The 14,278-nt window shown below is 39.8% G+C and overlaps 1 protein-coding gene across 1 annotated transcript in view; it reads left to right on the forward strand.

The window, feature by feature from the left end:
* The window catches only part of AK9 (adenylate kinase 9), a gene marked incomplete at both ends in the record, with an annotated part of 112,147 nt that overhangs the window by 23,930 nt on the left and 73,939 nt on the right, over positions 1 to 14,278 (forward strand). Inside the window, 3 exons of the mRNA XM_080665093.1 lie at positions 413 to 552; positions 634 to 814; positions 8,695 to 8,839. Of these exons, the coding sequence (XP_080521219.1) occupies positions 413 to 552; positions 634 to 814; positions 8,695 to 8,839 (466 nt within the window). The remainder of the gene's footprint in view (positions 1 to 412; positions 553 to 633; positions 815 to 8,694; positions 8,840 to 14,278) is intronic.

Raw genomic sequence — 14,278 nt, forward strand, 5'->3', positions numbered from 1 at the left:
CAACTTTACATTCTAGGAAAAGCTAAATAAATGCAAAAATAATTTGTATATATCTTACTATTTTAAAACTTAGGTAAATTGACTAAGAATTTGGTACATTTTCAAATCTTTTCAATAATTTTTTTCTGAGATAGATCATAGAAAACGCTCTAGCTAGCTTATGCTCATTCTACCTTATAAGAGAAAGTGCTCAGTAAAATTCAAACAAGGTCTTATAACAGAAATGAAAACTATATGCCTATTAAATTTTGGACAAGTACAGAATGGTTGCAATTAAGAAAAAAAGCCAAAATTTGTTTTCTAAATTATTTCTTAGAAAGTTACAGCACTATCAAATAAGAAATGAAATACCATTAATTTCAGCAAAACTTATGCCCACATATGTAATGTTTTTAATATTTGTTTTTAATAGGATGAGCTGTTTCGTACTCTTGCATCTTATAAACTTATTGCACCAAGATATAGATGGCAGAGAAGCAGATGGGGACGCTCATGTCCTGTGACTTTAAAAGAAGGTAACATTTATCCAGGAATGGCTGACCTTTCCGTAAGGTAAGTAATCATTTTCAGAACTTAATTTCAAAACTTCCCCATATCTCTTTTCAGTTGTTTATGATCGTGGTATATTTTAAGTTTTCTAGGTAAAATGTACTGTCTGTCATCAGAAGAAACATTAAAAGCATTTTTATTGAACCCACGTCCCTATCTTCTTCCACCAATGCCTGCACCACCATTCAAAGTATTCGTATTTGGACCTCCATCTTCAGGGAAAACAACACTTTGCAATTTGCTTGCAGAACATTACAAAGGAAAGGTAACTACTTAATCTAGCTAGCTGGCTAGCTTTTTACCTATTTAAACTTAATTATAATTTGTAGGATTTGGGGATTTGTAGGATTTGTACTGACTTACCTTAATTTTATGCTGTCAATTAGGTCATTTTTCTTCTGGGCTTGGAGTGGGAAAGGCATCCCGCTTGCTGTTTATTGAGGCTTCCAGACCTTAGCTCCTCCCTGCTTCCTCAAAGCCCCCAGATTTGACTGTTATGTCGTACAGGTGACACCACCCATTACCTCTCCTGGTTCCACAGGTCTCCTGTATCCTGGGTTATACCCCTCCTGCTCACCGTGGAGTGAATATGTGAAGAGTTCTCTATAACGTACTCACTCCTGTCATCGTTCTTGGTGGTTTCAGTAATTACTAGGATGACCCTCCCAAGGCCCTGACCTCTCCCCTCAGTGATCTTGTTCTCCACACTCAGTAACTGAAGAGAAGTTGCGTTTAGCTTGGACCAGAGAGATAGCAGTAGAGGTAGCAAGACGTGAGCAGATTTGGGATGTAATTTGAAGACAGAGCCAAAGCATTTGAGGAGGGATTGGTGCGTAGAGGAATGATATGAAAGCCAGCATGGCTAGAGTGGAGGGCGTGAAAGGAGGACTGGCACAAGATGAAGGTGGCTGAAGATGTAGTCAGAGCTATGCAGGTCCTCGGAGGGATTCTGAATTTACTTCGAGTCCTATTGAGTTCTTTTAAACACAAGGGTAACTTTTTCTATTTGCTTTTAACTTTTTTTTTTTTTTATTAAATAAATCTTTATTCAGATTATTACAATTATTTCTCCTTTTTTCCCCCATAGCTCCCCTCCACCCATTTCCCACCCCACCTTCTGCCCTTACCTACCCCCCACTGTCCTCATCCATAGGTGTATGATTTTTGTCCAGTCTCTTTATGAACCCCCCCATACCCCTTTCCCCCTGAGAATTATCAGTCCACTCCCTTTCTATGCCCCTGATTCTATTATATTCACCAGATTATTCTGTTCCTCAGGTTTTTAATTTACTTGATTTTTAGGTTCACTTGTTGATAGATATGTATTTGTTGTTCATAATTTTTATCTTTCCTTTTTTCTTCTTCCTCTTCTTTAAGAATACCTTTCAGCATTTCATATAATACTGGTTTGGTGGTGATGAACTCCTTTAGCTTTTTCTTGTCTGTGAAACTCTTTATCTGCCCTTCAATTCTGAATGATAGCTTTGCTGGGTAGAGTAATCTTGGTTGTAGGTTCTTGCTACTCATCACATTGAAAATTTCTTGCCACTCCCGTCTGGCCTGCATAGTTTCTGTTGAGAAGTCAGCTGACAGTCGTATGGGTGCTCCCTTGTAGGTAATTAACTGTTTTTCTCTTGCTGCTTTTAATATTCTCTCTTTGTCTTTTGCTCTTGGCATTTTAATTATGATGTGTCTTGGTGTGGTCCTCTTTGGATTCCTTTTGTTTGGGGTTCTGTGGGCTTCCTGGACTTGTAAGTCTATTTCTTTCACCAGGTGGGGGAAGTTTTCGGTCATTATTTCTTCAAATAGGTTTTCAGTATCTTGCTCTCTCTCTTCTTCTGGCACCCCCATAATTCTGATGTTGGTACGCTTGAAGTTGTCCCAGAGTCTTCTTACATTATCTTCAATTTTTTGGATTTTTTTTTTTGCTTTTTGCTTTTTCGGTTGAGTGTTTTTTGCTTCTTTGTATTTCAATTCTTTGACTTGATTTTTGTGTTCCTCTTGTCTGTTTTTGGGTCTCTGTATAATATTTTTTATTTCAGTCAGTGTATGTTTAATTTCTAGTTGGTCCTTTTTCATCTCTTCGAGGGTCTCGTTATATTTATCGGCCTTTTCTAGGATATTCTTAAAAAGCCTTATAACTGTGGTTTTGAATTCTATGTCCAGTCGTTTGTTTTCCTCCATTTCTTTTGTTTGTGATCTGATTCTTAGATGCCGCATTTTCACTGCTTCCCTGGGTTGGTAGATTTGTGTGCTAGGTTTCCAATTTGGCCTAGTGGGTCTGCCTCCCCAGTTAACCTGAGGTGGACACTCTTGGTGCACCCCTTTGTGGACTGTGTGTACAGCCTTGTTGTAATTAAGTCTTGATTGTTGTTGGTGTAACTGGGAAGAATTGACCTCCAGGCCAGTTGGCTGTAAGGATCAGCTGTGTCTATGCTGGGAGAAGTCCGGTGCTGGAGACAGCCTTATAGGATTAGACTTGCCAAATTGCAATAGCCTCTGTGCTCAGCTTGGATGGGGTGGAGTCTCAGTCTTGGCTTCCAGTCAGCCTTGCCCTTGCGCGCACGTGTGTGCCTTCAGTCCTCTGCCTTCCCGGCTCCCGATTCTCCGCCCGAGAGTCCAGACTCCCCCCACAAGAGCGTGGGTCCCCAGGGGCTCGCCTGGAACTGGGGTTCACTGCAGTCAGAACTGGGGCTCACTACAGTCAGAACTGAGGTTCAGTGCCGTCAGGAGCCTCTCACTCCCTTCCGCTAGGGAAAGCCTGTGGCAGCCTCCGCAGCCTTTGTGCGCACTGGCGCGCGCGCACGGACTTTCAGTCCTCCGCCTTCCCCGGCTCCTGAGTCTCCGCCCGAGAGTCCAGACTCCCCCCACAAGAGCGTGGGTCCCCAGGGGCTCACCTGGAACTGGGGTTCACTGCAGTCAGAACTGGGGCTCACTTCAGTCAGAACTGAGGTTCAGTGCCGTCAGGAGCCTCTCACTCCCTTCCGCTAGGGAATGCCTGTGGCAGCCTCCGCAGCCTTTGTGCGCACTGGCGCGAGCGGACTTTCAGTCCTCCGCCTTCCCCGGCTCCTGAGTCTCAGCCCGAGAGTCCAGACTCCCCCCACAAGAGCGTGGGTCCCCAGGGGCTCGCCCGGAACAGGGTTTCAGTGCAGTCAGAACCGGGGTTCAGTTCGGTCGGGGGCTCCCTTCCCCCTTCCGCCAGAGAAAGTCAGCCAGGCTCTCAGCCGCCCTTCCTCTCTGCGCGCACAAAGACCCTTTGCCGTACCTCCAATTCTCTGTGAGCTTTTCTCTATCCTTCTAGTTGTAGAATTTTCACTCAGTCAGCTTTCCTGCGGTTCTGGATGGTGTCCGTTCTGTCTTTTAGTTGTAGTTTTGAAATTGTTGTGCGAGGCAGCAGTTTAGGTGTTTACCTATGCCGCCATCTTGGTTTTCCTCCCTGCTTTTAACTTTTTTATTGTAAAATATGACAAGCATACAGAAAAGTTGAAACTCACTGAACTATCACAAAACAAACCCCTATATAACCACCACCCAGGTCAAATATAGAATGTTTCCAGCATCCCAGAAGGCCCCCATGCCTCTTCCCAATACCAGTCCTCTTACTCCTCCACAAAGGGAACCACTGCCCAGAACTTTATAGTATTCACTTCTGTGCTTTTCTTTTATGGTTTTACCATGTAACTATATATCCACATACCATAGGTTAGTTTTGCATGTTTTTCTTTTAGCCTTATGGACTTAAACAGTTTATGTTCTTTGTGCCTGGTTTCTTTTACTTAATATTATGATTGTGATATGTAATACATGTTATTTATGCATGATATTGCATATAGCTATATTTTTTTATTTTTATTATTTTATTGTATTATATTGATTGAATTATATTACAATTTGTTTATGCAGTTCAGTGTTAATAAAACTTGGGTTAACTCCAGTTTGGGCTATTAGGAATAATATCGCTCTAAACATTCTTGTACTTGTCTGTCAGTGCACACATGCATATTTTTATTTTGGAGCTTTATCTAGAGGTAACATTTCTGGGACATGAGGATGTATGGATATGTTCACTTTGTATAGGTAATGCCAACTGTTTTCCAAACTAGTTTTACCAGTTTATAATCCTTTCGGCAGTGTATGAGAATTCTGTTAGTCCACATTCCTGCCAACTTTTGTTAGGGGCAGTCTTTCTAACTTCAGGCATTTTAATAAGTGTTTCTCACTGTGGTTTTAATTTGCACTTCTTTAATGACTTCTTTCATGTTTATTGACCATTCATATATTCTTTATAAAAGTATTTGTTCAAGTCTCTTGCTCATTTAAAATTTTTTTTTGCATATTATCAGGAGTTCCTTATATTGTCTACATACAAGTTCTTTTTCTTTTTTATTGAATGTATTGGGGTTACATCAGTTAATAAAATTACATAGGTTTAAGGTGTACAATTTCATAATACATCATCTGTATTTGGTATTGTTTGTTCATCATACAATTTTTTTTTCTTAATCCTCACCCAAGGACATGGTCAGAGAGAGAGGGAGGGAGGGAGTGAAGGAGGAAGGGAGGAAGGAAGGAAGAGAGAGAAAAACATCCAATTGGTTGCCCTTTGTACATGCCCCCACTGGGGATCAAACTTGCAACCCAGGAATGTGCCCTGACCGGGAATCAAACCAGCAACCTTTCAGTGCATAAGACGACGCTAAATCTGCTTGGCTACAAGTTCTTTTTTTATTATAAGCATTATGGATGTTTACTATCACTCTGTGGTTTGGCCTTTCACTTTTTTAATGAAAAATGCATCATACTCTTTCATTTAAAGCTAGTCACTAAGTCCTGCCTACACTGAAGGAGAGGGGAGTTAGATTCTACCTTCTGAGGGGAGGAGTATTAAAGGATTTGTGGACATGTTTTAAAACCATCACAGTGTGTATCAGACAAAGAAATTATAATTTTAAAACATAAAGAGTTCTTAAAAATCAATATACAGAGGAAGCCGCAATGGAAAAAAATATATAGCCAACAGGCAATTTACAAAATAGATACAAATAGCCATTAAGCAGAGAGATGACAAAAAAACGAGATATGTCATGTCAGCTGTTAGAATTGAAAGATCACTATTAACGACCCATGTGTGACTAGGATGGGGAAAAGTACCTTCTCATACACTGCTGCTAAGAGTATAACCATTAGGGATGGTGATTGGAAATATTTATAAAAGCCTAAAATCCATGCATATCTTTTGGACTCTCAATTCTATTTTATAGAAACTATCAAAGAGATATACATAAGTATATTCGTCATAGCCCTAGTTTATAATATAAAAAAACATGTATACTTAAGTATATATTATTGGTATTTTAGTTAAATAACTTGTAATATATTCAGCTAATACAATACTGTACATCCACTAAAAGTAATCGTATGAATGTATATTTATTGGCACGGAATAGAATAATATAATCATATTGAAGGAAAAACAAAATGGAATCTAGAGGTATGAAAATATTATTTAAATTTAAAAGGCATATAGAAATCTACTTGTAACAGTTAAATATGTAGAATATTACCTACCTGACAAAAGACTTACATTCAGAACATATATAAAATTTTAATCCAATTTTTTAAATGGGCAAAAGTTGACACATGCTTAAAAAGAGAGGGTAAGTGAGTTACCAAGAAGTGCTAAAAAGAAGCTCAAAATTACTAATGAGTGAGGCAATATAAATTTAAACTACAATGAAGCACTTCTTCAGACCCATTAGAATGGTTAAAATTTAAAAGATTCACAAACCAAGTGTTAGTGAGGATGTAGAGTAATTGCAACTTTCATACATTGCTGATAGGAATGCAAACTAGTTCAGCCACTCTGGAAACAGTGTAATAGTTAATTATAAAGTCAAATACACTTACCATATGACCCAGTAATTCCACTCCTAGATATTTACCCAAAGGAAATGAAAACATGTGTTCACAAAAAGATTTCTTCAGAAATGTTCATTACAATTTTACTGATAATAGCCAAAAAGTGGAAACAACCCAAATGTCCATCAATAGATGAATGAACTAAAAAAAATATATATATATATTCTTACAATGATACCACTCAACAATAAAACTGACAGATTACTGACATATACAGTTATACTGATGTATCTCAAAAACATTATGATAAAGGGGAAAAGCTTGGAAAAGATTACATCCTATATAATAAAAGTCTAGCGACCATAATGGCAGAACGGCCAGAACAACTACTCGACCAGTCACTATGAGGTGCACTGACCACCTCTCGGTTCCTTTCCCTGGCTGGCAGGCTCTGATCGCCAATGACAAACAGGGACCCGGGGTGGGTGGTAGGGGATGCGGGTGGCGCCAGCCAAGGCCCTCACCCTGCCAGTCACCCCACACACACAGGACGACAGGCGGCGGGGGTGGGGCCGGCAAGTGGGCGGGAATGGCCGACCTCTCGGTCCCTCCACTGGCAGTCAGGCTCCCATTGCCGGATGGGGAATGGGGAACCGGGGTGGGTGACAGCGGGGGACAGGATTGGCGAGCGGGCGGAACGGGCCAACCCCTTGGTCCCTCCTCCCAGCCCGCAGGCTCCTATTGCTGCCCATGGAGAATGGGGAACTGGGGCGGGTGGCAGAGGATGTGAGCAGCGCCAGGCCAAGGCCCCCATCCTGCTGGTCGCCCCACACACAGAGGATGACTGGCGGCAGGGGTGGGTCTGGCGAGCGGGCGGGAACGGCTGACCTCTCAGTCCCTCCCCCGGCTGTCAGGCTCCCATCACTGGATGGAGAATGGGGAACCGGGATGAGTGGTGGCAGGGGGTGGGGCTGTTTGCCGGCCGCCGGGGAAAATGGCTCTGATCTCAGGCTAGGCCTGAGCACCATACCCACGCACGATTTCCTGCGCTGGGCCTCTAGTAGTAACTATAAAGAAGCATGAGGGTTGCCCTGGCCAATTTGGCTCAGTGGGTAGAGCATCGGCCTGCAGACTGAAAAGTCCCGGGTTCGATTCCGGTCAAGGGCATGTACCTTGGTTGCGGGCACATCCCCAGTAGGAGGTGTGCAGAAGGCAGGTGATCGATGTTTCTCTCTCATCAATGTTTCTAGCTCTCTATCCCACTCCCTTCCTCTCTTTAAAAAATCAATAAAATATATATTTTTTTAAAAGGAAGCAGCATGAGGGCACTTTGGAGGCAATATAAATGTTCTATATCTTAATTGTGGTTGTTATGTAAACTCATCAAGTTGCATACTTTAAATGGTTACCTTTTATTATATGTAAATTATACAAAGTTGATTTTTTTTTTAAATATATTTTATTGATTTTTTACAGAGTGGAAGGGAGAGGAGGGATAGAGAGTTAGAAACATCGATGAGAGAGAAACATCGATCAGCTGCCTCCTGCACGCCCCCCACTGGGGATGTGCCCGCAACCAAGGCACATGCCCCTGACCGGAATCGAACCTGGGACCCTTGAGTCCGCAGGCCAACGCTCTATCCACTGAGCCAAACTGGTTTTGGCATACAAAGTTGATTTTTAAAATATATGTAACTTGAAGATATATTACATGATGCATTCATAAATAGATATATAGTCCTACATGAAAAATATGACTGAATGTCTATGAAAGCAAGTGTTGAAAAATCAATGAATTCTGAAAATAACAAAACTCAAGTCGCATTAAAGATTTGTAAGCTAGCCCTGGCCGGTGTAGTTTGCTGGTGAGTGTCGTCCCAAGCACCAGAAGGTGGCCAATTTGATTCCCAGTCAGGGCACATGCCCAGGTTGCTGGTTCGATCCCCTGTCAGGGTGCATACAGAGATAACTGATCAATGTTTCTCTCTCACATCAGTATTTCTCTCTCCCTCTCCCTAATTCTCTCTCTCTAAAAATAATCAAAAAAGATATTTCAAAAAATAATATTAAGAAAAAGATTTTTAGGATAGATAGGTAAAGATACAGAAACAGACACAGATACAGATACATTTACAGATACAGATACATAGATATAGATATATAGATATATAGATATATAGATATATAGATATATAGATATATAGATATATAGATATATAGATATGTAGATATAGATTAACAATGTGTAACTGTGCTTATGTTGGTTTTCTCAAATATTCTTTGCAGGTAGTTGACTATGCCAAACTTGTTCAGCCACGTTTTGATAAAGCCCTTGATACGTTAATAAAAAATAATATAGCTGAGGCCACTGAAAAAGCTATTAAGACTGTGAGAGAACGGCTTCTCTCAGAAGCAGAAACTAAAAAACAAGGTGATCTGTCTTTTTTAAATGTGTTTTTTAAGGTTGGGTTAACAATTAAGCCTGGCTACCTGCATGCAAGAACTTCGTTTGCTCATCTTGATATCTCTGGCACCTTACACCTTAAATAAGTGGTTGAATAAATGAGTCTACATCAACCTGATTCATAAACAGAAAAGATTTCAATTCTAGACTTCTAAGGAAAGGAAACAGAAAGAGCTTCCAGATTTAGATTGCATTACTTTTATGAGTTTGCTTGCTGGCCAGAGACTGAGCATGATTTATACCTTTATCTCCACCAGTCATGACACCACCCCTCCACCTGACTCATGGGGTTTGAGTTGCTGCTGCTATTGTTGCTGTTTTTGGCTTGTATGTTAACTCTAATTATAAATCAGATTGTTCTATTTGGGAACTATTAATTTTAAATTCCAAAAGCCATAAAGCAGTGAAACTGAAAGAAGCCTTAAGATCAATTAACGTAACTTTACAGATGAGAAAACTGAGACGGTTGAAGGTTAAATGGCTTCCTGAAACTTACCCAGCTAGTAGCATAGCTGAGACTTGAACCCTGGTTCCCAAAATTCCAGTGTTCTTTCTCCTGACCATCTGCCTCTTCCTATACCTCACTTCTTATTATATATTTAAGAATAGACACAAGGATTTGGGGTTTTTTATTTTCCGTTTTTCTTAAGGAAGAATGAGATTTTTCATTTCATGACTATTTTTGAAATTCATTGATTGGTTTTGGTAGAATTTATGTCTATAGTTGGCACGCTTGTAACTATTCACATTGGAACACATGGAAGTCGCTTAATATCTAAACATCTCCTCTTAGTGGAATACCCACAATGCAGCACTTGCAATATACTACATGGGATATTTCTCACTTTCAAATATGTGGAAACAAAATTTGAGATTAGCTCCAGTGTTTTAGACTAAATTCAGCCATCATTGTTTGGATTTCCAGAAACTATGGCAATGTATTGTACTCTAATAGAGCCATCACTGCCTCGATTCCAAATATTCTTTTCCTAATAAAGTTTTTCTCATTACAAAAGTTATATCAGATCCTATTTATTGGGCATTTACTGTACATTGAGGCTATGCTCAATGCATTGCATGCATTCCCCTACTTAATTCTCATAACAGGCCTATGAGGTAGGTATTTTTATCTCCACTTTTAGTACATGAAGAACCTAAGGCTTAGGGGGTTAAGGTATTTGCCCATAGTTGATAGGCAGCAAGTGATTGGGATTCAGATCTACTGGGATTCAAGTCAAATTTGTGCTCCTATCCTCTATGTCTCTCAAGTGCTCACAGAAAACTGGAAAGAGCAGTGATACCCCAGAGCTATCCTGCTAAGAATTGGATGCATTCTTTAGCCCTCTCTTTTTTCTATTCATATTGGTAATAATTAATTGTGATTCAATGGTATATGTAAAATTGCATTCTCTTAAAATAATTCTTTCTAATTAATATGTAATTATTGTAATAAATTGTATGTTAGATGAAGATTTAAGTTGATTATTTCCAGATGGTGGGCCAAGTTTATAAATAGCATTTACTAAATTATACATAGTTTTATTACAGATTTGAAATGCCATCTTATTAAGCTCATTGTAAGCTTCTGAATTTTCTATTCTTTTCCTCTTTCTATTACAACCTTTAATATAGGCTGTAATTATTAAAATTTTATGATGCATTTTAATCTAGTAATACAAGTTTCTCCTCAAAACATTTTGTTTTTAAATTATTCCTGATATTCTTTCACTTATTCCATAAAATGAGTGCTTACTGTGTACCAGGCTTTGGGATACATGTAGAATTTTGTCAAGTTCTACAACAAATCCCAATGGGAGAATTGTGTTCCATTAAACAATAATCTGACAATAATTAGCATCTTTTTTAAATTAAATATTTATTGTTCAGATTATTACAGTTGTTCCTCTTTTTTCCCCCCATAGCTCCCCACCACCTGGTTCCCACCCCACCCCTGCCCTTACCACCACCCCCCCACACTGGATATAGGTGTATGATTTTTGTCCAGTCTTTTCCTGCACTCCCCACACCCCTTTCCCCCCGAGGATTGTCAGTCCATTCCCTTTCTATGCCCCTGATTCTATTATATTCACCAGATTATTCTGTTCATCAGATTTTTTATTCACTTGATTTTTAGATTCAGTTGTTGATAGATATGTATTTGTTGTTCATAATTTTTATCTTTACCTTTTTCTTCTTCTTCCTCTTCTTAAAGAATACCTTTCAGCATTTCATATAATACTGGTTTGGTGGTGATGAACTTTAGCTTTTTCTTATCTGTGAAGCTCTTTATCTGCCCTTCAATTCTGAATGATAGCTTTGCTGGTAGAGTAATCTTGGTTGTAGGTTCTTGCTATTCATCACTTTGAATATTTCTTGCCACTCCCATCTGGCCTGCATAGTTTCTGTTGAGAAATCAGCTGACAATCGTATGGGTGCTCCCTTGTAGGTAACTAACTGTTTTTCTCTTGCTGCTTTTAATATTCTCTCTTTGTCTTTTGCTCTTGTCATTTTAATTATGATGTGTCTTGGTGTGGTCCTCTTTGGATTCCTTTTGTTTGGGGTTCTGTGCGCTTCCTGGACTTGTAAGTCTATTTCTTTCAGCAGGTGGGGGAAGTTTTCGGTCATTATTTCTTCAAATAGGTTTTCAGTGTCTTGCTCTCTCTCTTCTTCTGGCACCTCCATAATTCTGAAGTTGGTACGCTTGAAGTTGTCCCAGAGGCTCCTTACACTATCCTCATATTTTTGGATTCTTTTTGCTTTTTGCTTTTTCGGTTGAGTGTTTTTTGCTTCGTTGTATTTCAAATCTTTGACTTGATTCTTGCGATCCTCTAGTCTGCTGTTGGATCTCTGTATATTATTTTTAATTTCAGTCAGTGTATGCTTAATTTCTAGTTGGTCCTTTTTCATATCCTTGAGGGTCACTAAATTTATCAGCCTTTTCTAGAAAATTCTTGAAAAACCTTATAACTGTGGTTTTGAACACTATATCCAGTTTTTTGCTTTCCTCCATTTCTTTCATTTGTGATCTGTTTCTTTGTCTCCGCATTTTAGCTGCTTCCCTGAGTTGATAGAGTGGCTTTGTGTGCTGGGTGTCCTATAGGGCCCAGTGGCTCAGCCTCCCCAATTATCTGAGGTGGACACTCTTGGTGCACCCCTTTGTGGGCTGTGTGCACAGTCTTGTTGTAGCTAAGCCTTGATTGTAGTTGGTATCACTGGGAGGAATTGACCTCCAGGCCAATTGGCTGTGAGGATCAGCTGTGTCTACGCTGGGAGAACTTCTGTGCTGGAGACACCCTTATGAGGCAAGACTTGCTTCAGTGGGGCTTTGGTGCTCACTGAGTCTGCTCCCTGAGTGTGTCCCTTATGTATATGAGGAGTTGTAATCTAGATGGTCCCACTCTGACCCCTGGGTACACTGGCTCTTGGATCTCCAAGGAGGTGCTAATTTAGCCTCTGCCTGAGGCCACCCAGCAGGAGCTATGGAGAGATCTGCAGATTCTTCTTCTTTGTTTGGGTTTTGGAGGTGCCCAGATGAGGCCCAGCTATGAAGCAATGCAAGCTGCTATGGGGCTTTGGGCCTTCTTTTGGATGTTCTGGGTCTCTCTGACTCAACTGCAGTTTCTAAAGTAAGTTTAGATTTCAAAGGACTAGGCCATTCATATGCAAAAGCCTCTGTGCACAGCTTGGATGGGGCGGAGTCTCAGTGCAGAGAAAACAGCAATGGCTTCCTGTCAGCGCTGCCCTAAAAGGCCCCCAGGTTTCAGTGTCCCTTGGTAATCGCTGAAAGCACCTCTGAGAGAAAGCCGCCCTCGTGTTCTGCCCACTGCCAGACAGTCCAGTTTCTCCCCGTATGAGTCTGGGTCCCCAGAGTCTCGCCTGTAACTGGAGTTCAGAGCAGTTGGGAGCTTGTGTCTCCCTGCGGGTTGAAAAAGCCAGCCGTGTACTCAGTTGCCAGCCCTCTTTGTGCGCGCGCCTCCGTACCTTTGCACTTTACTTCTGCAGCTCCTCTGAGTCTCAGTGTGCTTTTCTCTTTCCTTCTAGTTGTAGAATTTCCACTTAGCCATCCTTCCTGTGGTTCTAGATGATGTCCATTTTGTCTTTTAGTTGTAGTTTTGAAGTAGTTGTACGAGGCAGCAAGTTCAGGTGTTTACCTATGCCGCCGTCTTGGTTTCTCCAATAATTAGCATCTTTATTATTTTTTTTAAATATATTTTATTGATTTTTTTACAGAGAGGAAGGGAGTGGGATAGATAGTTAGAAACATCAATGAGAGAGAAACATCCATCAGCTGCCTCCTGCACACCTCCTACTGGGGATGTGCCCACAACCCAGGTACATGCCCTTGACCGGAATCAAACCTGGGACCTCTCAGTCCGCAGGCCGATGCTCTATCCACTGAGCCAAACCGGTTAGGGCAGCATCTTTATTATTAAATCTTCTCATAGAGACAGATGAAATCTCTCTTTTTTTGTCTAATATTCATATCCTTCCTTAACAAAATATACACTTCTTTAAATTTTATTACTAGATATTTTGTCATTTTGTTACTATTGAGTGAGATAATTTTTCTATTATATTTTCTAATTCATTATTACCAGTATATTAGAAAAATGTTTAATATTTATATATTTGTTTGTAACTGTCCACCTTATTAAATTTACTTACTAGTTCTTATAGTTTTTTTAGTTGAGTCTCTTGAGTTTTGCAGATAATCAGTCATATCATTTAGAGAAGAAGTATAGTTTCAACTCCTCTTTTCCCATTATTTGAGCTTATTTCCTTTCTTTACTAATTATGGGCTAGGAATTCTAGAATGATGTTATTAAACAGTGGGAGTGATAGAGGGTCTCTTTAAATGGATTCTTTCCAATGTTTAGTTATAAGGTTATTAAGTATTTTTATCTGGAATGGATGTTGATTACCAAATGCCTTCTTGGCATCTATCAAGCTAATCATGAAGTTTTTAATCCTTTGACCTATTGATTTCTCAGTTATGCTAATGTATTTTCCAACATTAAACCATTCTGATAGTTCTGAAATAAACCTTACTTGGTCATTGTTTATTATTCTTATAACATATTTTTCTTTTGATTTTTAATCTAGGATATTTTTTTCTACACTTACAAGTGTGGTTGTATGTAACATTTTCTTTTTTGTGTGCTCTATTTGTCAGATTTTGCTATCAGGTTTTCACTAGCTTTTTACATAAATTGAGAAATTTCCCATCATTTTTACTCTTGAAACGATTTAAGGAGCAAGGAAAATACCTCTTCTTACATGGCAGTGCTGAGCTTTTGCTACACAAGAACACAGCATTGCATAATAAATCTTCCTGTCTTCTTTTTCATTAGCCTATAATCAAATGAGTGTCCAACATGATGCCTAAGGGATTATAAAAAACAACAA

The sequence above is a fragment of the Plecotus auritus genome (genome assembly GCF_963455305.1).
Source record: "Plecotus auritus genome assembly, chromosome: 4".
Lineage (NCBI taxonomy): Eukaryota > Metazoa > Chordata > Mammalia > Chiroptera > Vespertilionidae > Plecotus > Plecotus auritus.